Source organism: Fringilla coelebs (genome assembly GCF_963513975.1).
Source record: "Fringilla coelebs genome assembly, chromosome: 22".
Taxonomy (NCBI): Eukaryota; Metazoa; Chordata; class Aves; order Passeriformes; family Fringillidae; genus Fringilla; species Fringilla coelebs.
Window position 1 is genome coordinate 5,650,707 of NC_140048.1, and position 22,911 is coordinate 5,673,617.

The 22,911-nt window shown below is 42.0% G+C and overlaps 1 protein-coding gene across 1 annotated transcript in view; it reads right to left on the minus strand.

Annotated features, from left to right (window-relative positions):
- Positions 1-397: 397 nt before the first annotated feature.
- The window catches only part of DHRS3 (dehydrogenase/reductase 3), a 29,041-nt gene continuing 6,527 nt past the window's right edge, over positions 398-22,911 (minus strand). Inside the window, exons 2-6 of the mRNA XM_084220166.1 lie at positions 5,907-6,050; positions 5,225-5,344; positions 3,604-3,842; positions 2,481-2,606; positions 398-1,301 (exon numbers count right to left, since the gene is read on the minus strand). Coding sequence (XP_084076292.1) covers positions 1,217-1,301; positions 2,481-2,606; positions 3,604-3,842; positions 5,225-5,344; positions 5,907-6,050 — 714 coding nt within the window. The 3' untranslated portion in view covers positions 398-1,216. The remainder of the gene's footprint in view (positions 1,302-2,480; positions 2,607-3,603; positions 3,843-5,224; positions 5,345-5,906; positions 6,051-22,911) is intronic.

Here is a 22,911-nt window from a genome sequence, read left to right on the forward strand (position 1 = left end):
GCAATTACATTAATTTCTCTGTTAGTAGTGCTCCAATGTGCTGCTCACTGCATTTTGCACAGGAATGCAGCGCTGCCCTTCCCAGGCTGTCAAAGAGAATATTTCACTACAAAAATAAATAATGTCTAGCTGCTTCTGGCACCTCAGTCCAAGCATATTTATCACTTTTGGCTGATCAGTGCCTGACTCAATGTCCCTAAAGCACAATGGGTTTGTTCCCAGATGAATTCAAAATGCATTTAATCAGGTCTTTGCTAAATGTGCTCCCAAATTTCACATCTCATGAGCACAACAGCACTGTCTCTTAGAGCATTATTCCACTTCACTGTGCAGATTGATATAAAGGATTTTCCTCTGCATGGATTATGTCAGTGAATGTATGTTTGTACAAGCAGGCTCTAGTTTTAAGTTTCTAGATTTAGTTCATCCCCAATGTGCTGCTGCCTACATGTGTGGCAATCTGGGATTAACACTAAAAATATATTTATATTTTATCAGAAATGAACCAAAAAAATCAGAATGACAATTTCACATATGAGTTCAGGGACAGAAAGAATCTTCCACCATTGAAACTCTCAGCTCTGCTACCTGAGCCTTCCTGTCCAGCCTCCACAGGGGAAGTACAACAGCTTTTTTGGGCCCAGAAAGTGAAGTCCTGGGTGGCCTTTAGCAAAGAAAACATTGCTTCATGGTTTGCTCCTTCCCCAGTGTGTGCTGGGAACAGCTTCATCATGGGATGGGAAGTGAAGAAAGAGAAGGAAGCGTCCATGAAATGTCCACATCTTTTAGTTCTTCCAAGTAATTCTGAAGTTCCCCATTCAAAAAGCTGAAATGAAACCAGTGGCAGTTCCTCTGAGAGAGGGCACAAAACCTGTTTGGGATGGGATGTGCTGCCTCTCCACTGAGACAGCCCACAGACACTTAAGAAACAAAAATCACATCTTAAAACTATGAGTAGATTGAACAATTGAACTCTAAAGAATTAAACATCATAGAAACATTTCACACTTTCTGTTTTTCTTTCCAAGGGTCCACAGTCCACTCACTCAATCCTGTGCAAAGGTCATGTTACTATGGATATGACCTGCAAGAAATGTGTTGCCTCAGAGCAGCACAAGTCACATGAACAGGCTGAAAGCCAAGACTTGCTGATTCCCAGTCCTGGAGGATTTTCATGCTTGTGCTGGGCTCACTGCAGAGCAGTCCTGGTGCCAGCCTATGTTCGTCCTTTAAAAGTGTTCATGCAGGTGTAGCTCCCAGAAAACTTGTGGATTTCTTCAAGTGCTGCCTGGGGGAGAATGCTGGTGTGGAAGCAGAAAGAAAATGAGCAGATGAGACAAACCCCTCAATCTGTTCTAATGAGAGATATGTAAATATGCATTTATGGACATAAATACACAAATGTTCAAAAAACAGCTACAGAACTGGCATCAGTTTCCTGCTGTAGAGGCTTACAAGGAGAAATTTCCATCCAGTCACTCTTTCTCTACAGAAATATTTGTCCAAAAAGTCTGTAAAAGCTGTAACTTGGAAGATACCAAGATGTTTTATTCCTTCTAAATATAATATATATATATAATGTATTATATAATATACTATATAATATATTTTATACTCTGATATATGCAGATTTAACCAGAATTCTCTGGTTAACCTGCCATCTGGTTGTGCAAGGCATGTGGACTCCTTATCCTAAGGAATGGATAGAGACCCAATTTCCTGATAGCTACTATAATGGAAAATAACCTATTAATTCTTACAAAAAAAATGGAACAGCTCCTTTTCTTGTTGACAGAATTTCTGGGAACTTTTTACTCCAAATTTTACATTCAGGGCAAAGCACTTACAGTGAATTACTTTTTCTTGTTTGAAATGCAATACTGAAATTATTTTCCACAGAAGTCCTATTGCCTTGGTTCAGTTCCTGCCTGCAGCAGCTTTTCCAAAGGCTTTAGTGCAAACTCTCATGGAAACACAATGGTCAATGTCCTTTCTCTGTGGTTCTTCCAGGATATGAAGTTATTATTTTTTTCCTTAGGGATCTTAAAATTTCAGGGCTGATCATACACAAAAATATTGCTTTAACAGTTTCACTGATGTAACACAGGCAATGCTCTCTAAATGCAGGTGGGATGTCCAGGCCTTATGGTTCAGAAATCCTGCACAATAAAAAGCCTGCAGTCCAACAAGTGACTTAATAAATCCCAATCAAAACTACCTGTGTTACTTAATTATTATGAAATTCCCTAGACAAAAATCCAGTTTTCACCTCAGGAATCCAAATTTTGGGAATGAAACTGGTTTCATAAGGGGTTATACAGAGAAAACATCTCCAAAGGGAATTTCAAAGTGTCTCCCTTTTGCCTCCATGACTGAGATGAGAGAGCAGTTCCAGTCAGCCTGAGCTTTGCCTCAGGGAACAGACACAGAACCAGCCTTCCCTAGTGGCCAGGCTATTGCTGGGCAAAGGAAATACTCACCTTTTTAGGATAACAAGGACATGCATTGTCCATGGAAGGAGCAGGAAGGCTTGGTTCATCTGAACAGCTTCTACTGTCCTCCTGGCCACTGTCTCTGGCTTGAGAGGAGGAAAAAGACTAGGGAACCTGAACAGAGAAAATAAAATAATCTCAGGTGAACCAAACTCCTCCTTTAAGGTGTCACTGTCCAAGTCCTGCTACTCTAAGTTATTGCTGGCCTTCAAACATGCCCAGGACAGGCCATGTCTCTAAGAGGCAGGAAATTCCAGTTCCAGCCAAAAAAGCCCAAAAGCAGAAAGCCCAGTTCCAACTGGTACTACTGGGTTAGCTAAACAGTTAAGAATGTACATGGTGGTGCCCTCAGGGAGAAGTGGCAGAGAGTAATCAGAGCCCTGATTCAGGGTTTTTCTTAATTTGAATGCAAACCAATACCAAATGCTGCCTTTTCAGTGATGGCTCTTTTCCTTTTACTCTCTGTTTCTCTTTGCTTGATTCAAATCCTTGACAGGTGAAAGACAAATATTTTCCTCCACTGCTTTTAACAGCAATCCTAAGGCTTTTCCCAGCTCCTGCAATAGCTTGACACTGCAGATTTTCTTGACTGAGAGCACAATCTGTATTAAAGGTTATTTTACCCATTGTAAAAGATTAATTTGGACAGCCACTAGTTGTTCTCTTGGACAGGGGTAAAAAGGAGGTACTGACAGTCTCACTTCAGTAAGTGGCTGTCATTCCTTTCAGTGGGAAAGGATTAAGCATTCCAGTGAATACAGAAGGAACTTGTACTGTTAATTCTCAAGTCATTTGTAGACTGGTCCTTTTGCATGACCATTGCAGAGGGCTTCCCCTCCCTCTCTGGTATGGCTTGAACACATGCAGGGAAAATCAGCTTCCAGTTCTCTCAGCAGCAGCCAATGTCTTCCCCAGCACAGGGTGGTGCAGGAATATCCCAGCACACTGAAGGATCCAGTCTGATGGCTCCCAGGTGGCCTAAAGTGACCCTCTGTTCCCAGGCAGCCAAATGAGACATCAAATTCTCTTAACTAAATGAAGCATTAATTAGGAGTGTATTCTGATGATTCATTTAAAATGAGATGCTTTATTCTAGCTCCCCTGGACTGACCTGATTCTCATGCCCTGGAACATCTCTGTGCTGGTGTGGAAGGGCAGGACTGTGGTGGCATTCACTCCAGGACAGTCCAGCAGCCCCAGGGTAAGGCTCTCCATGAAAGCAAAGGATGAGGCTTTGGAGGTGCAATAGTCAATGGCACCAGGGATGGCTGACAAGGCCAGGACAGAGTTCAGGCAAACAATGTGCCCATTCTGGAGCTCCAGCATCCTTGGCAGGAATGCTTTGGTGGTCTGAAGAATAAGAGAGTTAAAAGAAGAAAAGAAGAAAAATATTTGCTTAGCAGTGATACAACAAAAACAGCACTGACTGAAAAAAATAAGGTGACACAGACACAACAAGCCCAAGTGTTCCTGTTCATTATGTAAGGAAAGCAGTGGCAGAGGACCTCGTTGTTTTGTCATTTTCTGAGATTCTAAGTGAGCAAATTTTGTGTAGAAACACAACAAAAGTCTTTCCTAGCACATATATAAGCAGTACCCCCAGACAAAGGCCATGAAGACAGTGCCTTCTATGCTTAAGAACTTTTACAGGATAAAGTCTTCAACTAAGTGATGAGATCACAAGAAGCTCTTTTTCATTTATATTGTCTGATCCAAAATGGACTGAGTTTCACAGCTCCCTTCCCAGAGGAGTGTGTGGTGTGTGTAGCCCCACACTCCTCTGATGTTCCCTTCACATCACCATACAGGAAACTCCTCTGTGAGCTCAGGCTTTGACAAAGACATCAAATGTTTTATTGGAAATCAGAGAATGGGAATAAAGAGTATCAAATATTGAGTACTACTGAAAAAAACCTATGTTTATTTTTGACTTCTTTCCTCTGACCTTTCCCCCTCACATTGTTTTTTCTCTCTTGTTTTCAAGACATACTGGTTTTACCAAGCATCCCTTAGAAAGATCTACTGGCTATAATCTGTCACTTTCCTTCCCAACTGTTCCAGACTGCAAGGCAAGATGTATTCTATTACCATCTGTGTGGAAGTTGTCTTTTGTCAAGTGGGCAGTTTTCCTCATCTCTTCCACAAGTATTCCTCCCTCAGGAGGGGACACCAGCTGATAACAGGCTCTGGAATGTCCCTGCATGGCTGATAAGAGCTACAGCATCCCACTGGGAGATGTGAGCCCAGGGGGAGGAGCCAAGCATTCCTACCTGGATAGAATCTGAGATTCTGGAACACCAGCATGGCTTCTCCACTGGATTTCCCAGAGGAGCAGCAGCTGCCTCTGCCCCTGGATCTCCAGAGGCAGACTGCACCTTCTCCAGGATCCCTGCTCCAGCAGAACCACCCCTGGCACTGCAGGAGGGCTGAGCCACAATTCCAATGGCCCTGCTGCAGCACCCTGACCCACAGGGTGTCAGGGTGTGTTCTGACCCTGTCAGTGGTGTTTTGGTTTAACTGCGTTGCTTATTTTATTTTTATTTTCTTCTTTAGTAAAGAACTGTGATTCCCTGCTCCCATATTTTTCTGTTAATTTAAAATTTATAGCAATTTGAAGGGTGGGGGTTTACATTCTCCATTTCAGGGGAGGCTCCTGCCCTCCTTAGCAGACACCTGTCTTTCCAAACTGAGACACCAACTCTGACTACATGGGACACAGGAGCTTCTCTCACCCAGAACTGTCCCAGGGTGTTGATGTGCTGGGATTTGAGCAGTGCATCGTCGTCGCTGTCCATCAGGCTCTTCCCATGAACCACAGCAGCATTGTTCACCAGGATGGTGATGTCACCCACCTGCAAAAAAAACCAAACTTGTGACCAAAGGTATCTCTCCCCACAAATCAGCCATTTCCATTAGAGCTGAATAGCCAGAATTGCCCAAATACATTGTTATTTTCTCTAGAGGGGGCTGTTATTTAACACTGATATATGTGAAATGATTCATGAAACTTCCAGGGTGAACTATGCTAAGGGCAGACTTTTATTATCTGTGGATTATACTCTACAATACACACATATATATATAAAATATATAATATTCACTATAGGACATGAAATAACACAGTGTGGACATGGTGCTCTTTTAAGGTAAAAAGAGAGCTTTTAATTTCTGACTCCAACATTTATAGATTTCCAAAAGTGACAGTGGAGGGGAGGTTGACAGTGCCACCTCTCCAATGCCACTGGACAAACCAACAGTCCATCAAATTTCTTTTCTTCTCTAAAAGAATGCAAAACAATGAGTTATTTACATAAAGGGTGTGAGAAAGTTCGTGACAAGAATGTAAACATCAGAAAACTTAGAAAATCTTAAAAAAATCAAGGTGGCACGCTCGCAGGCAGATTTCTCCCAGACCTTTTCCCTGACAGCCTTGGCTTGCTGATAGACCTCCTCACGATTGCCCACGTCACAGATGAAGTAGTGGCACTCTGTCCCCATCATCCTGATCTCCTCTGTGGTCTCCTTCAGGCATTTCTCAGTCCGACCCCACAGGATGATCTGTAGCAAGAAATTTTTGTTAGAGTGGAACTGCTTCTGTTTCATATCTAAAATAATTAAAACATGCTTCTGACTTCAACGGTCTGATGGAAATCTTTGATGTTTTCACTGCCAGGGCTGTTGTTTTGCTTCATTTAAGAAAAGCAATGACTCTCTGTTACATGGGGAGTATCAAGTGGGACCTGTGTTGCACTGCTGATCCTCTGTTTACAGATTCTTTACAAGCAACACAAGCTAAAACAAAAACTCAAATCTCAAGCCTAATGTGACTGGTATATGGAACATTTGGAAATTTTTCTGCATCATGTCATTTCAAATCTCTCCCTGTTTTTGCTGTACACATGTACAGGATGACAAATTTATCCTAAAACCACAGACTTTCCTGAATATCTGGTGTGTTCTCTACTTCTTGTTTTATGTATGGAGATTAAGTCTGCTCTGTAGTAAAATGTATTTTTTCAGCCTAGTAATTACTTGCAATGCTGGTTGCAGCCTGGTGTCTCAGGTGCATTTCAAACAAGTGTTCATCCTAAAAAAGACTTCTGAAAATTTCAAGCATGAATTTATTTTGCAGCTCCTATATGCAGGATTTCACTTGCCACTGCCTTTTAACACAATAAGAAATATACACTGCTTCTTGTACAAAGAAAATTTGGAATATTTATAGAACAAACATTCAAATAATGGAGCATGGATCTGATTTAAAATGAGACATAACCAGCCAACCCTATCTGCATTTCTACACCATCAGTGAGGTCACAAACAGAAATAACTTGAAAAGTCACCAGGTTCATCATGGGGCTTTGGCCAATACAATTCTTTCTAGTGAGGCAAAACCATCAAGTTTGAGATGGGGCTTCTACCATTGCCCTTCAAACATTAATCTGCAGCTAAGCAGATGTAACCACAATATTTTTTCTGAGTACACAACCTTATTTGCTATTTCTTTTAAGGCTACTGGAAGGAATATAATTTCATCTCTGTTACTGAAGACATCTATGAATGAATTGATCTATGGTTTTTGCTCTTCAACTAAGTCTTCTCAGCACTTATCATGCTATAAATGGTGAGTCACTGTTGTTCTGCAAAAAAATAAATTACTGAATGGAGCATGTTACTGCAATCAGCTGACTGTTCTGTGACTCTAAGAGCAAGATCCAAAAGAGAGAGAAAAAATGGTTGCTACATTGAAAATGCAAAATTATGGTGCTATTTCCAAGCACATGTGATCCAGAATTACAGTTCCTTCTCACACTACTGTGTACTGAGTCTGTATGAATCTGACCAGTATATTGATTTTTTAATGGTTAAAAACAAGCACACTCACACTTCAAAGATAAAGAATCTTTGAGTTTTCCCAAAGCTGAAAGAACAGAAAGAAAAAGGTCTGAATTGCATCACTGCTTATAGCTCAATCCCTGCAATTAACTTAATAACAGCAAGATAAACATAAAAAAAATTATGTGTGCAGTATTCTTACCCCACAACTAATCTCTGGCAGGGAGCTTTAACATGCTTATTTTTAAGGACTAACTAAGCTTATCTCATAACTGGTAGTAAAACTAATCTCTGGCAGGGTCAAAGAGCTCTTTAGTGTACCCCAGCAAGGCTAAAATGCAGAAGTACCCAAATCCTCAACCACTTCCTAAACAAGTTACATTTACAATTAATCCCATTTCCATGTCATTGGCACATCTGTGAACACGAACACACCCAGACTGATAAGATTTATATCCTCAAATTCTCCAGAGCACTAACAAATCTGGTTAACCAGAAACTTCAGAGTGTGTATAAATATGCCAGAGCCATTTCATGGGAAATCTTATCTCAGGGGAAGTAATTTTCAAGGAAAAAGCTGTGATCACACTTAAAAACTATAAGAAAGCATATGGCTGAAATTGCAGCTTGTGCACTGGCCTGGCTTCTAAAGTCTCAGTGTATCACCCTTGGCCATCAGGGCTTGGCATCTCCTCAAAGCTTGTAAAACTGATGGTTATTTACTCACTTCTGATCCCAGGGCTAGACCGAGGAATATTTTTCATGTGTACACTGCAGACTTGAAGGGAAATCAAGAACATGTGAGAAATTTCACAAGCTCTCAGGAAGTATTTACAAAATACTGTTCAGCTGCAAGCACATGCACAACTTTGCTCTCCCTTTCACAACCCACATGGAAAGGGGGAGGAAAAACCTCTGTGGAAAGGGGAGGGGAAAAAAAACCACCACAAAATGTCAGCTGCAAACATCGAGTTTGATGCCCACAGAGTTTTGCATCCTGGTGAACTTCACCCTCTTTGCAGGGTTGGATTAATCAATGCACACACTAAAAAATGAAGTGGCTTGCTGAAGAGTGATGGAAGGTAGGACAGGAAGAGGAGACGAACAGAAATAAGGTGTCAGACAAGGAGCATGTAAGGCAGGAAACTGTGCTCACATATCTAATACTCCAGTGCTTCTGCTATTGCTAAATAAAAAGTAGATCCCTCACTCTTCACTTCAATCTGTCTCAAACATCCATGCAGCCTCCTATTCCCAGGAGTTACCTCTGGTGCATTGAATGTCAGGAAATATACATGGAAGAGCAGTTAAGCAAAGGATGACCTGTCAAAGGAACATCTGTCTGTGATGCAACTCTTGGATATACTATTTTTTTATGCCCCAACAGTTTCATTGAGACCTTTAATATCCTATAGGCAAGTCTTGCAAGGTGACCCCCTTAAAAATCTGGGCCATCTGGGGAAGACAGAATTTGCTGCTTATCCTGCTGACAACATTAATTTCAACACTGACTTCTTTCCATGAGAAGTTTTCGTGTCTTTGATACTGTCCACACTCAGGTGAAGGCTTCAGCCTGTGTAAGAGAAAGGCAGTAAATAAAAGACCATTCTTTTGTGAGAGGTCCCTGATGACCCAGTGGGAAGTGAGGGCTCCTGCCGTCATTTCTGCTACTTTTTACAGATGGATAAAACTCAGAACTCAATACAATGTGCTTTTGGTCCAAATTCAAGCTTGACTGCTCCTATGAGATCATATGAGACTTTAAATTTCTCTCTTCCATCTGGCCAGACTGAATTGGCACAGGCTTCCCCCCAGCCTCCCAGGACACCAGATCTTACAGCGAGACAAGTCTGGAGTTGCTGCATTTGTCTCACAGTTGAGGCTTCTGTTGCTGCTGAACATCTTTAGGCAGGGCTTGGTTTATAGTCTTGCTGCATAGGCAATACAGCAGTTTCCTGATGTTTCTGAGGTTTTCTGGGTCCTTACTCTCCTACTGCCTCCTGAGATTTGCTACAAACCCCTCAGTTCTGCGTTCACCCTCCTGTATTCACCCTCTTCTGCAAAATGTGCCATTAGTGATGATCTCCCAGTGCTCCTGAACAAACCCTTCTGCTCCTGGGGCTGTTTGCTGCTGCCCTGGGAGCTCCAGTTACCCAAACACTGGCTCTTCACCTCCCTTGGGATGCAACCCTTGGGATAAAGGAATATTATTCCCTGCTCAGTAAACATCACTTCACCCTGGCCCAGCTGGGATTCGAGGGCTCTGCACCCTTGAGGAGCCCAGAGCTGTGGTTTCAGAAATGGTCCATTTTATTAGGAAGCACAATTTTTCAAATGTAGACATGGGGCTCAGAGTCTCCTCTTTCCTTTCTAACTGCAAGTCTAAATTGGCAATAAGTGTGTCCCAAATGGAAGCAGAGAATGACTCCAACAGACACAGAAATTCCTGTCTGGACAGAGGAAAATGAGAAGGAATAAGGAGAGGCACTGTGTTCATGATTTCCCAGCCTGTCAGGATGCTGCACCACCACCCATTCACTGTAACTCAGTGGTGGACAGAGAAATATTTAATTTGCATTTTGGATAAATTCTTGGACAGACAGTTTTTCCATCCTGGAAAGAATCCAGCCCTTATTTCTTCCCCCTCTCCATCTCTCACCATCCTCCCCTGCCTGCCTGTTCCTGCTGCACCAGACACGCTCTCCTCTCACAGAGTTACTGACCAGAAAATTGGTGAGGGCAGGTGCCCGGGGAGGTGGATAATCCTGCCTGTGCTTACCTCGGGGTGACCCCGGGCTGGCAGCAGCCAGGGAGGCAGGTGGGATGGGAAAGGCATCCCTGACACTGCAGGTGGGATGGGAAAGCCATCCCTGACACTGCAGGTGGGATGGGAAAGCCATCCCTGACACTGCAGGGCAGGATCCTGCCCCTGGACACAGGGAAGAAGAGACTTATGATCACTCTACGTGCCCTCCTCCTCTTGATGAACTTCAAAGTAGGCAAGGGCTGTGACATCACACTTGGTGCAGATTTTCCCAGGATTTATTAATGGATTTTTGCAAAACAAACCTTATCTGTCGATCTGGAGTCACAGAACTCCTTATCTGACCTCAGGAAAATCCTTTCAGCTGGAGGGGCAGGCACTGCATCCTCTGCTCCCAGAGGATTAGCTCTGGATCCTTTAACTCTGGATTTAATCTGCTAATGAGGCCAGTCCCGAGGTCGGAGGGGAGTCAGAGGAAAGGGTTTTGCTGCTCTTGGACTAAGGCAAGGCTGGCTTAGTGCCAAAAGCCCCAGTCCTGACTGCAGGGCCAAAGCCTGACTTTCACCACAGCACAAGAAGAGTTATGCCTCTGACCACCGCAAAATCAGATAAAGCCACTAATTTATATAAACTGGTCTAGACTGAAGCTGCTATCAACCACAATATAAACATGTGATCAATGCCTCCAGAGACTGAAGGATATTACAAGTGCAGGACACAAGGTTAGAGCTAACTTTACATCATTTACAAGGCTAGTTAATTTGTTCAGCCCCATGTTGCTGCTAGCACAACTCCAGAATGGCAGCAAAGGAATGCTGCCCTTTTACATCATCAATTATTTTGGCACTGTATCTTCAGCAAACCCGCTGTGCTAGAATTTCTGCCTCCAGTGAGCTGGAGCAGTACTGGAAAGGTGTCCTACCACAACTGCCACTACTGGGTTGGATTTGAGTAAAGAACTGAAGAACTGTTCACTCTTGGTCTATTACAGCACAAGGTGGGCTGTGATTAGCAGCTATACCTTCCATTCTGAAAGTTTCTCCATTTTACGATTCATGAAGCAATTCTCTGATACAATCTGAAGACACTGAAAGATTCAAGTGTTGCAGAGAGACACAAATGCCCTTCCTGCCTGATCTCATTATTGCTGCCTCCACAAATCAACCACAACTCCCAGCCCCAGATCAGCAGAGATAGGAAGTAGTTGGTAGGTCAACACATTTCATTCCCCCTTTCAACCTCCTTCTCAGTCCTGGGGAACAAAAGTTGCTCTGTGTGAGCTGGTATCTGTAATTGCAGAGACCTTTGTTCAAACACAGAAAGCCTTTCTGCTCCCAACACTCAAGAGTTCCTGCATACTTTTAGGAAGTACAAAGTGTAGATAATCCACTGAAGTATGCCAGCCTTATCCCCCTATATTCACAACTGCCTGGTACTACTAACTCACAGCCTGTCCTCGGAAAAAAATGCATTCCAGTGTGTCCCATAATCCTGGCAGAGTTTTGCATATCGTGAGAAAGGGAAGCTAAATCCCACAGCCTCAAAAGCTCCAGGTCTTTTGCCTGTCAATGGCAGAAGAGTTTTCTCCTCCACCCCTTCCCCTCTCCTGGCCCCAGGCAAAGGCAGACAAGTTCTTTCAGGAGTTCTCCATGGGAGAGGCAGCTAAAGGCTGATTACTGGAAGAGGGAAAGGTGTGGTCCTGCAGTGTGAAAAGCCAATCTTTGCTTTAGAAAGGAAAAAAAAAAAGAACCTTGTGATGCCTGAAGTAGGTCAAAATACTTAACCCAGCCCCTTAGTGACACTTCTGTAAAGGTAAGCAAACAAAACAGGCCAGAGGAGAATTCCTCTGGGTTCCCACAGTGAACATCAAAGCTGCAAAGGACAGGTATGAGAAAAGTTGCATTTTAACGTGGAGAATCAAGAGAGCAAGCCTCTGTATCTATTTTACATGCAAGCTTTTCAAGATTACTATTTAGCAGTTGTAAAGCCTGTAAGAATTGAATTTAAATTTAACCCTGTCACCCTGGTAAACACAAAGCACAGACTTTATAATGAACTGCTTTAAGTCCAGGAGTAACATACAGTAATGAGATTAACAGTTAGGGCTAAAGAGACTTCAGAAGGTGACTAAAGGAGTGAATTCCAATCATTTTAGTCTGGAGTCAGAACTTTTATTAGTTTACATGTTGATTTAGCACTCAATGGGATTAACATTATTCACCTAAACAACAGTCAATTCCAGATGTACCCCTTTTTCCCTCTTAAAGAAACCAAACAGCACCTAAAAAAAAAAAAATCACAGAGCAGTATGTCAACACCTGCCTGCTGTTCAGCAGGGGCCTTCCTTGGAAAGAAAACGTGTGATTTTCTGTGTGCACACAGGCATTTAAGAGCAGCTCCCTGTGAAGAAGGGAACAAATGCCCACTGTTCTCACAGCCAGGACTATGGAAGGACAGGTGGCCCCATGCTGACTTTTTTTTTTTTTTTCCCCCAATTGCTTTAGTCTGCAGCACTCCAGACTGCCTTGGGAGCAACTCTTGGGAGCAGAGGAGGAAGGGCAAGGGTGAGGGTTGTTTGCAAGGAGAGGTCAGGCAGGAGTCAGCCTTTACAATTCCATTAACGCTGGGACAGGGTCAAACCGAGTGCACGCTCCATCAAAATGCACCAAGTGGCCATAAGCTGTCACCCTGGAAGGTCCCTGCCAGCATCTGTGGGGCAAAAAAGGACAGACCTGGAGTGGTTTGCCAACCCATGTGTGAGAACAGGCTGCTGCTGCTGCAGGGATCCAAAGCACACAAATGTTAAAAATAGGTTAGAAACTGTTGTAAAATAGTTGATAGCTCGTTAAGCATGTACTGTTAGTTTGGTTGTTATATTGTAAAAGGGGTTAAAAGGGCAGTTATAAGAAATAGGGTACTCAAGGTAGCATGGAGGACACAGTCTCAAGCCATGTCAGGGAAGGGATAGGTTGGATATTGGGAAGAAATTTTTCACCAAAAGAATAACAAAGTACTGGAATGCTCTTCCCAGGGAGGTGGAATCACCATCTCTGGAAGTGTTTAGAAAAAGCCTGGCCATGGCACTTGGTGCTGTAGTCTGGTTGAGGTGTCAGGGCATGGGTTGGACTCGATGATCTTGGAGGTCTCTTCCAACCTCATCATTCTGGGATTCTGTGATAACACACCTCAGTACAGTGCACCACGAGCCAGCCTGGACACAGCTGCCATGGCCAACCCAGCGCCTTACACCCTCCTGCAAATGAAGGATCCACACAGAAACCAACCCAAGGGACACAGAACAGGATAAAAAGCGATATCTGAGCCAGGGAACCACCGGGGCCATCGCTGCTGAAGGAGCCCCAGCGCCGGCGCTGCAGCATCCTCGGCGGGAACGCTCCTGCCGGCCCGGGCCCTGCTCTGGGCCTTTCTTTTGTTATAATAAATGCTGAAATCACTTCAGTACCCCTTGCTTTGGGCCTTTCTTTTGTTATAATAAATGCTGAAATCACTTCAGTACCTCTTGCTTTGGGCCTTTCTTTTGTTATAATAAATGCTGAAATCACTTCAGTACCCCTTGCTCTGGGCCTTTCTCTCGTTATAATAAATGCTGAAATCACTTCAGTACCCCTTGCTTTACACCTTTCTCTTTATTATAATAAATGCTGAAATCCCTTCAGTACTGGGAGCCTGCTCCTGTTTTTATCACAACGAAATATCCTGCAGGAAGATTCTCTGGCTGCAGAGCAGGAAGAAGTGGAGAATCTGGGGGTGGGGAGAGGGGTTAGGAAAGTTCTGAGTTTGAGGTAAGGCTCTGGAGACACCCACCTATAGAAATATAATACTCCACCCTGCAAAAATAACCAGTGTGCTGCTGCCGCCTCCGTCTGCTTGGCATGGCATCCCTGTAATCCAAATTCCTATAAAAATGTCAGGAAATTGTGGGGAGGGGAAATATGCAGGTGCAGAAAGCCCTTTTGTCCTGCAAGCACAGCAGACAAGATGAAGGGATAGAAAGTCAGTAAATAACATTTCAAAGGGGAAAAAGAAATTACTATGACGGTCTGACAGGACATTTCAGCATCACTGAAGTTTAGCTGTGTGCACATTTTTCTTCCAAAATGCTGCATTATTATTTTTACTTACTGCATCTATCTGGGTAAAGAACCTGTGGCAGGTTAAATGTTCATTTTAGAGAGTTAGACATTTACTGCAATGCAAAGTTATGTGTACACTGAACAGTAAGTGTCCTTGGAAAGCTAAAAAAAAATCCAAAAGTTAGATCACAAGGTAATGTTAGGAGAAAAGGACATGTGGAATTAAAAAGTGGCTCTAATGGAGTATTATTTCACCTGACTGGGCAAAACTGCCCACAAATTGCCTCTTCAACCAACTGAAAAGTCTGCTACTTCCTACCTAACAAAATGGAAAAACCTGACAACATAAATGTACATTAAAAAATAATTGAAGAGCTACAAACTGGGTGCCAATCAAAGTGGATTCTTCTGCAGAGTTTGCCTTTCTTTTTCTGAGATGAATTCTGGAGCAGAGCAGCCTAACCCTGAAATGCTGGGTGGTTTTAACTTCCAGTCCCCAGAGACAGCACTGACTCCTAGGCTAGACCCTGCATGGCTTATAGATCATTAGTTATGCTGCATTACCAGTTTGAAGAATTGTCAGCTTTAATTCAGAACACCTTCAGTTTTGCTCCAAGCTTAAATCATGATGAGCAATTCACCAGCACTTCACTTATTTTTGGGGGAATATATAAAAAATTCTGTACAAGCTCTATAAAAATAAAAAATATAGATTTATCAATTTGATGCTATACTCAAAACATTACTGAAAAGAAAAACTAGGGAAGGGTTTAAATTTGTTAAGCTGGGAGAAGGTTTGCAACAAAAATAGCCATAGAAACCAAAAGGGTGAATAATGTTCCCAATGCTGCCATTATAAACTGCCCTCCAGAAAGGGCTAAAATGTGCTCCAGATCATCCATGTGCATAATAGGATGCAGCTCTTGACTGAAAAAATAACTTCTCCCGTGAGGTTACTGGAGAAGTATTGGAGTTAAAATAGCCTGCCTTAAATTTGTGTATAAACACCAGCAACTGCTCCAGACAAGCTCCCCTACAAGCCTTTCTCTGCCTCTAGAAAAAGAGAACTGCTACCATTTTCAGACCATATAAAAGCTGTCAAAAGGTGCCTTTCTTAAAAGAATTTTAGTTGAAGAAATAAAGGACACTGCTTAGAAGAAAGCTTCAATATTGAAATGCTTAACTGGTTGCCTATCTTTTCATGTGCTTTTCAAAATGTTATTTTTTAATGGTGGCTGTTGCTATGCAACAGAGCAGAATCTCTAAAATCTATTCATGAGTTGTACAAATGGCAGTTTTCAGGACATATTTAACTCTCTCAGTCTATTAAGTCAAAGAAAGGAGGATGGGAATCAGAGGACTGTAAATTCCCAGAGCACAACCCCCACCCAGGGGTAGAGCATGGCTTAAAAAGGATCTTTCACTGATTATACAATTTTTTTTTCAAAACACTGTTAAGATATAGCAGCTACCTTGCCTTCAAAAAATGTGAAAAACAGCACAGCTCTGTTAAATAAAATGATATCTAAATGTAAAAACAAAACTTATATACATGTTCATGACTTTTACCCAGAAATGATCAAAGCAATTCAAATTCAGATTCTGCCACAATGGTTAATTTAAATAACCAATTTGCCAAATGTTATTTAAACAAGAGGTGCTGCTCAGGCAGTCACAAATCCAGCTTTAGCATACTCCTAAACTTACAGCTGCCTGGAAGTTCCCATCTTTTGGATGTGACTGCATGCTTCTCAGGCCACTGCAATGCAAAATGAAGTTAATTCACCTCAACATGAAGATAAAATCAATTAAGTTATCACAGAATGAGACAAATCTGACTTTCCAATAAAATAAACTATAGAAAGTAACCTGGTCAATAACTGAGATTTTACTGAGGGGCAGAAATAGAATATTGAGGCACAATAATCCCCAGTGTGTTTAAAGGTAGTCACAAGCTCTTTGCCTGAAGGGTTCCCTCCCTGCCAGCAGCTTCAGAGCATTGGGGATGTGGAAACTGCTCCAAGAAAGTGTGTGAAATTTAGCCCTAAAAAAACAGATCTATTTTTGGTTGACTCACATTCACTTTTTGCTTCCACTGAAATATAAGTGACAAACCCAACCAAAGTAATGGCCTGAAGGACAGCAGTCCCCAGGTGCAGCAGGGATGGATTGTCAGTGCTGGAATTGCACTCAGGAACCTGGATTCTGAAATAAATAACATTACTTGCTCTAAATCTGAGACTCAAATGCAAACCAAAAGTGTTTTAACTGTTTTTACTGGTTCCAGTGGCTAAAGAAACCATTCTAACTTCATCCCAAATACATCAGCTCCCTCTGAGATGGATCTTTTTTCAGTCTATAACCAGCATTCTCATTATTTAGTGCATTTACAATTTCAACAACCTGAAAACGTGCAGTTTATAATTTTACATAATTTATTTTATAAACATAATTTACTTTCAGTGGTTAAGAAATTTCTATTTCTTATTGTCCCTTTCAAGTCAGTGAGGAAGAGAAACTAAAACCCCTTTATAAATGTAAGATGCTCTTGTGAATTTCTGGTTTTGCAGAAACACTGAGCTGACTTGGGGCAGTGTCAGCAGTCAAAAGCACGAGGAGAGCTCAGGGAGAGCTTGAACAAGATCTTTTTTCAGTCTATAACCAGTATTCTGATTATTTAGTGCATTTACAATTTCAACAACCTGAAAACGAATAGTTTATAATTTTACATAATTTATTTTATAAACATAATTTACTTTCAGTGGTTAAGAAATTTCTATTTCTTATTGTCCCTTTCAAGTCAGTGAGGAAGAGAAACTAAAACCCCTTTATAAATGTAAGACGCTCTTGTGAATTTCTGGCTTTGCAGAAACGCTGGGCTGAGATGGGGCAGTGTCAGCGGTCAAAGGCACCAGGAGAGCTCAGGGAGAGCTGTAAACAAGTGCAGTGATGTCAGGAGGAGCTGGCTGACCCACTGCTGAACTCTGGCTCTGAAGGACACACAAAGTGCCAGATCCCTTTCCCACACATGTGTGCACACACCCCCCCCTCCCCTTCCATCAGAAAAGGTGCCACAGAACAATCTGCCACAGTTGCACATCATCATCTAGGGAAATAAACCCTGGGACCCCCTTTGATGGCTGAAGACTTTGCTTTTGAAGAGACAATGCTACTTCCATAAGCACATCAAATATAAACACAGTGGTCTCTGAGGGGCCTGGGTTACAACCCCAGCAGCAGAAAGCCACAGCATTGCACAACCAGCACATCCCAAACCCAGAATCAAACAGCTCAGTTCAGCCAGGCAGGACTCCTGCATTTCCCAGGGGCCTTGGAAATATTCTGACATAATTCCTGACAGCTCTCTGTGGCCAGAGCCAGCCCTGAACTGTTCCCATTTGGGAAAGAAGCACTTGTACCAGCTGGGTGCCTTTAATATCCCACTTGGAGCATGACCTTGTCTCCTTAAGGCTGACTTTGTCCTCACTGGGAAGGTTTTTATAGGAGTTGGGTACAGGGAATTTGAGGTTATAGTCAACATCAAACCAAGCTGCTGAAAGGGGATGTCAGGATTTTCCATTGCCTCTCCACCAAGCTTTGCCCAGGGAAGCGCTGATCAGAGACAAGCTGTCTGTGTTTACTGCCAGCAAGGAGGCTGAAATGACAGATTGAAGACAAACACTAATTTAATGTTCATGCAGAAAATATCTGACTGCCCACTGTTATTGCTGATCCATTCTGTTGAAGAGCAGAACACTGCTCAGTGTTTGTCTTCCCACAATTTAGGTTTGGTATATTTGAGATTTTTCTTGAGGTCCAGTAAAAAGGATTACCTAAGAATTTCTGCTTTCAGGTAAAATGGTGCAAGTTTGCCAGCTATTCAGACACAAAGAAAATCTTGGGTGTACCTGGTGATTCAAAGGGCAAATAAAACAAATCCCAATTATAAGCACGTAAAAGGTTTTCTAAGTGGTGACTTCTGTCTTCTAAATGTAGGCCTGGCCATAAAGGAGACATTTGCTCCTTAGTGAAGATTCTAAGAAACACTGAAACAAGATCTTCAGTGCTTGAAGTTTGACTTTCTGCTACAGGCCAGCACTCACAGGAGTTCAGACAGCAGCACTCTAGTCCAGGACTTACTAGGAGAGAGGATCTACCAAAATGACAGAGAGTACCCATGGATACACCAGTACTGCTCCAGAGAAGGGAAGATGACTGAGTGAAAACTCCATTTGCACTTTTAAATGGCTCTTTCACTGAGGTAAGGGAAGGAATATATTATTAGCCAAGTCACACTGCTACCCCACCTTTATACAGACTCTTTCTAATCTGTAGCTAAAGCTTTGTCATACTACAGGGTAATCACAGACATAGTCTTTCCAGGCATCATTTATATAAATATATATACATAAAATTATATATATAACCTCAAAATATGTATAATTTTATGTTGGTTAAGTGTACTCAGGGGTACAACTGTCACTGGTTACACACTGAGAGCCAGGTTTACCTCCCAGGCACACACCTAAAGCACAAATGAGTCAGCAGAGCTGTATTTGTGCTTTCAAACATGATTTTATTGCCATAAATGGAGCACTGACACATTTGCTCAGGCAGTGTAAGACAACAGAAACCCCTATGTTAACCAAAACAAATAAGCTCTGCAGCACTGCAGTCAGTAAATTGCAATTAAGAAGGTGGCAACATAAGGGCAGCTGTCCACAAAATCCCATTGTAATTATGCATAGTTTATGGCTAAACTAATGGGATGAACAATTTAAATTAATTACAAACTCTGCCAAGGTAGCCATCTATTCCCAAGTCTATTAATTAGAATCAATTTAATCCCCACTGGGATAAAGGTCAAACAACATGTATTTGACCCTTTTCTCCTGGCGTCAGTGTTATCAGCCAATGGATCTGGCAGTGCCTGGGTCTGACTTGTTCTGCTCTTCAGGATGTTGACAGGATGCTTTGAAGAACAGAGTCTGGGCCCAGCTAAAAGAATCTCTAATAATTTCTGCTTTATATTCCTGATAAGCATGGGTTTTAAAAGGCCAGAGCTTATTTTCAGCTCTGAGGCTGTTGTTCTCTGTCTTGAGGAGTTTTTCTTTTAGTCTCCCTTTTCTGCAGAAAACCTTGAAGCAGCAACTGTGTGAGATTTGTGTCTCCAATGTGGGACAGGAATCTAAGGGAAAGTGAACACTTAAAACTAACTGGCTTTTGTTATTGGATTTTAAAACAAATACTCAAGACTTATACTCAATACTTAAATACTCAATCATTAGCTGACATTTTCAAACTGCTCAGAGGGAAAGATACCAAATTTCTAGACCTTATCCAATTTTATGGGCAGGCAATCAAGAGAACTGTTATTTTTTTCTTCTCTCCATCACTCTTGCAGAATGAATTAACTGGCTTCTTCTGTGAACTTCATCATTATCATCCATTTGTCCTAATTCTTCAGGTTTCTGGGGTGTTTTTTGGTTTTTTAACTTGCCTTTTTACTTTCATCCCTCTCAGGTTACTGGCCAAGTTCCTGGTATTTGTTCTGGCAGTTTGATGTAAAACCAGGTAGTTCTTGATATGGCAACTTTGAATGTTGCTGATCTCTTTGAGAAATGGAATTCAGGGTGTATTTAGAGTTTTCTAAGTTCCTCCTTTGTAATTTTACTATCTACTGCATAGTATCACTCTAATAAAGCAGGTTTCCACAGCAGCCTTAAGAATAGTATCTTGGATTCCTTTAAAATGTTTTAGTCAAATGCTTAGGACTGTATGCATGGATTATGGTCACTCTTAAAGCAAATTGGCTAATTAAATCAGACATTAGCTCAACAGCATGTTTGATTCTTTTATAATGCAGTAAAAACTACCTACAGTGCTTCAGATGGAAACAGTTCTACAAGTCTGAGACTTTTTCCAGCCTGTGCCAGAGCCATGACATAAATGCAACATAAATACTCAGCAGCACTTTTACAAGTCACTGTAGGTGATGAAACTACACAAATAAAATAGGGATGAATCACTTCAGATAAGTGGCCTGAAACATCATGGCCCAAAACCTTCCTGTCAGCCCTGAAGTTCAGAAAATCTGCCTTTTTTTCTTCCTGAGGTACAAATGAGACTGAGAATGATGGAATCAGACTATGGCTGAGGCTCTGGACCTCTGGATGTCCTCTGGTCCAAGCCCCCACTCAAGATCAAGCACCTCATCTACTGCTCTGAGCAGGTCAGCTCATTTGGAATTTCACTGCCTCCTCCTCCAGCTTGCCAGATCTGAGCCTCTGTTTTCACTTTCAAGGTATTCACTTTCACTTTACCCATACTCCCTTCACCTTTATTTAGCATTAGGTCTACTGCAGCCTTTACCTCCCAGCATTAATTTTTAAAACAACCTGTTTTCTACCACACTTCCTGCACCTCTCTAAACATTCTTCAAAATTCTTTACTGCTCCTTTTCAAACCCCACCTTAAATCTTCCATTGCTGTGATGCTTCTTCCAAAACTTTAAACTGGCTCAACAAGTGGTGCTGGAGTCTCTGGCTTTCATCAGCAGAGAGTTCTGTGTTGGTACTCATTGTCACCTTTTGGTTTTTATCTCCACTGTCACATTTATTTATTTTATCCCTGCCAACCCTGAGGTCAGCATCATCTTTTGCTGTTGTTCTTATAGAGCACATTTAGCATCTTTATGCTAAACAGTCTTTGGTGTGAAGTCAGTTTTTGAGGCACTGCAATGACATTAATATAAAACCTCATCTTTAAAACTTTAGGATTTTTTACAGCATTGGCACAGTCCTTGCATTTAGTGGGAAGCCTCATTTAACTGCCTTCGTGCCAGACCTTCAGCATGTTAAAAAGTGCTGGATCTTGGTGTGCCAGCTCAGCATGGTCTCAACTGGGACAGCATTTTCTCATTACATCACTGTATCTTGATGAGAGATGACAAGACTGCAACTCAGCAAGGACCACTTCTTGTTAACATTATTTATTCTCCTTACAACACACCCAGCAACAAAAGACAGGTATGTTCCAAATTATAACTTAAAACAGCTCCAGCCCAAGCTGCTTCACAGACACCAAAGATCTGAGAGCTGATAAATCCTGGTGGTGCCTGCCAGGCAGAGACACTTATTCAGCATGTTATTCCAAGTGCTGGCCTTGGCACCAGCCCCCAGCACAGGCTCCATGCCATGGCAGCCTGGCACTCCAAACAAGGGCTCCTCTGCCCATCCTTAAATCCAATCAACAAAGTAGGGAGCTGCCAACAGGAAGCCATTAAATAAAGCTGCCATCAGGATGTAATCTTTGGAGAAATAAAGCCTTTCTGGAGACCATAAAGACACCCAATCAGATCTATGCTGTCATACTTTACCAAAAGTTTCAAATTAATGTATTTTTTTCACATGACATGGAAAAACATTCACTCCCCAGCTCTTCTCATGTACTTCTGGTTGCTGATAAGTTGTGACATGCTCTCCTAGTTCACTGTAAGATTAAGTGCTTAAATTTAAGGAAGATTAAAGTAACCATCATTTAACATATCCCTGAAGCTGCTGCATTCCTGTGGTGGTTTCTTTCCAACCACACACAAACCAGGAGAGATTAATCACTTACAACCTCATATTTGCACTACAGGTAAATATTCTCATTACACTAAAATATCTACAGCATAGAAAATTTCCTTTTAGATTACATTAGTGCATTTTCCTTTTAGATTACATTATCCTTTCCACACACTGTCAATTTGCTTTTTCCAAATGGTCACTTACTTTTTTTGCATTTCAAAATGACTGCACAGAAATCCACGAGACACATGGGCTGTATGTCATTGTGGTACCACCACAGGGCAGGAAAAGCATTCAGAATGGGGACAGATGCTCACCTGGCAACAGTTTCTTAGCACTGAAATCTAAATATATATATATATATATAAATTTTACACTGAGTCTTTTAAAACCAGGCCACTTTAAATGTAGCGCACCACACTGGCATAGTGCACTGGGTAGTGTACATCAGAACTGTGTCCATTTCTTTTATAAACCTAATTTTAAAGGCTTTCTAATTTCATTATGTTAAGTCATGATGCCTGTAAAAAACAAGTACGTGGTGATTAATCAGATTCTGAGGAAAATCAGGTCCTCTCAGCTCTGAAAGTGTGTCATTTTAAACCAGCTCTCTTCCTTCTATCAGGACTAATATTCTCTGGGGTGGCCAGATCAGGTCTAGTCATGTTCTGAGCTGAGAAGGAATGAATGTGTCAGAAATCAGTTATTACTTGCAGAACAAAAGTGTCTCCTTGACAACTGGCCCAGCACATGGGATTTTAAAGCTGACAGAAGCAGAAGGGCTTCCTAGGGTTCCTGCAGGGATCTCATGCCTTCCCACCCCTGCCCCACTCCCCAAGCACAGTCAGGAATTGAACACCTTTGTACATGACAAAAGGAAGGGTTCCAGGTTTGGATGAAGTCTGGGGCACATTCCCACCCCAGTGCACCAGGAATTTGATGCCAGCAAGAGATACTCTCCAATGCAGTTTAGCGAGACTCTTGTACAGGCTCTGAAAGTGCAACCAGAGATGAATGTTTGAGAGTGACAGATATTTTAAGACATTCTGGAATAAGAACTCTTACTGAATCCATGGGAGACACTCCTAGCTTTTGTCCTGAGCCTCAAAAAAAGTCACAGCCTTGAAACAGCAGCAGTGGCTTTTGCCCTCACT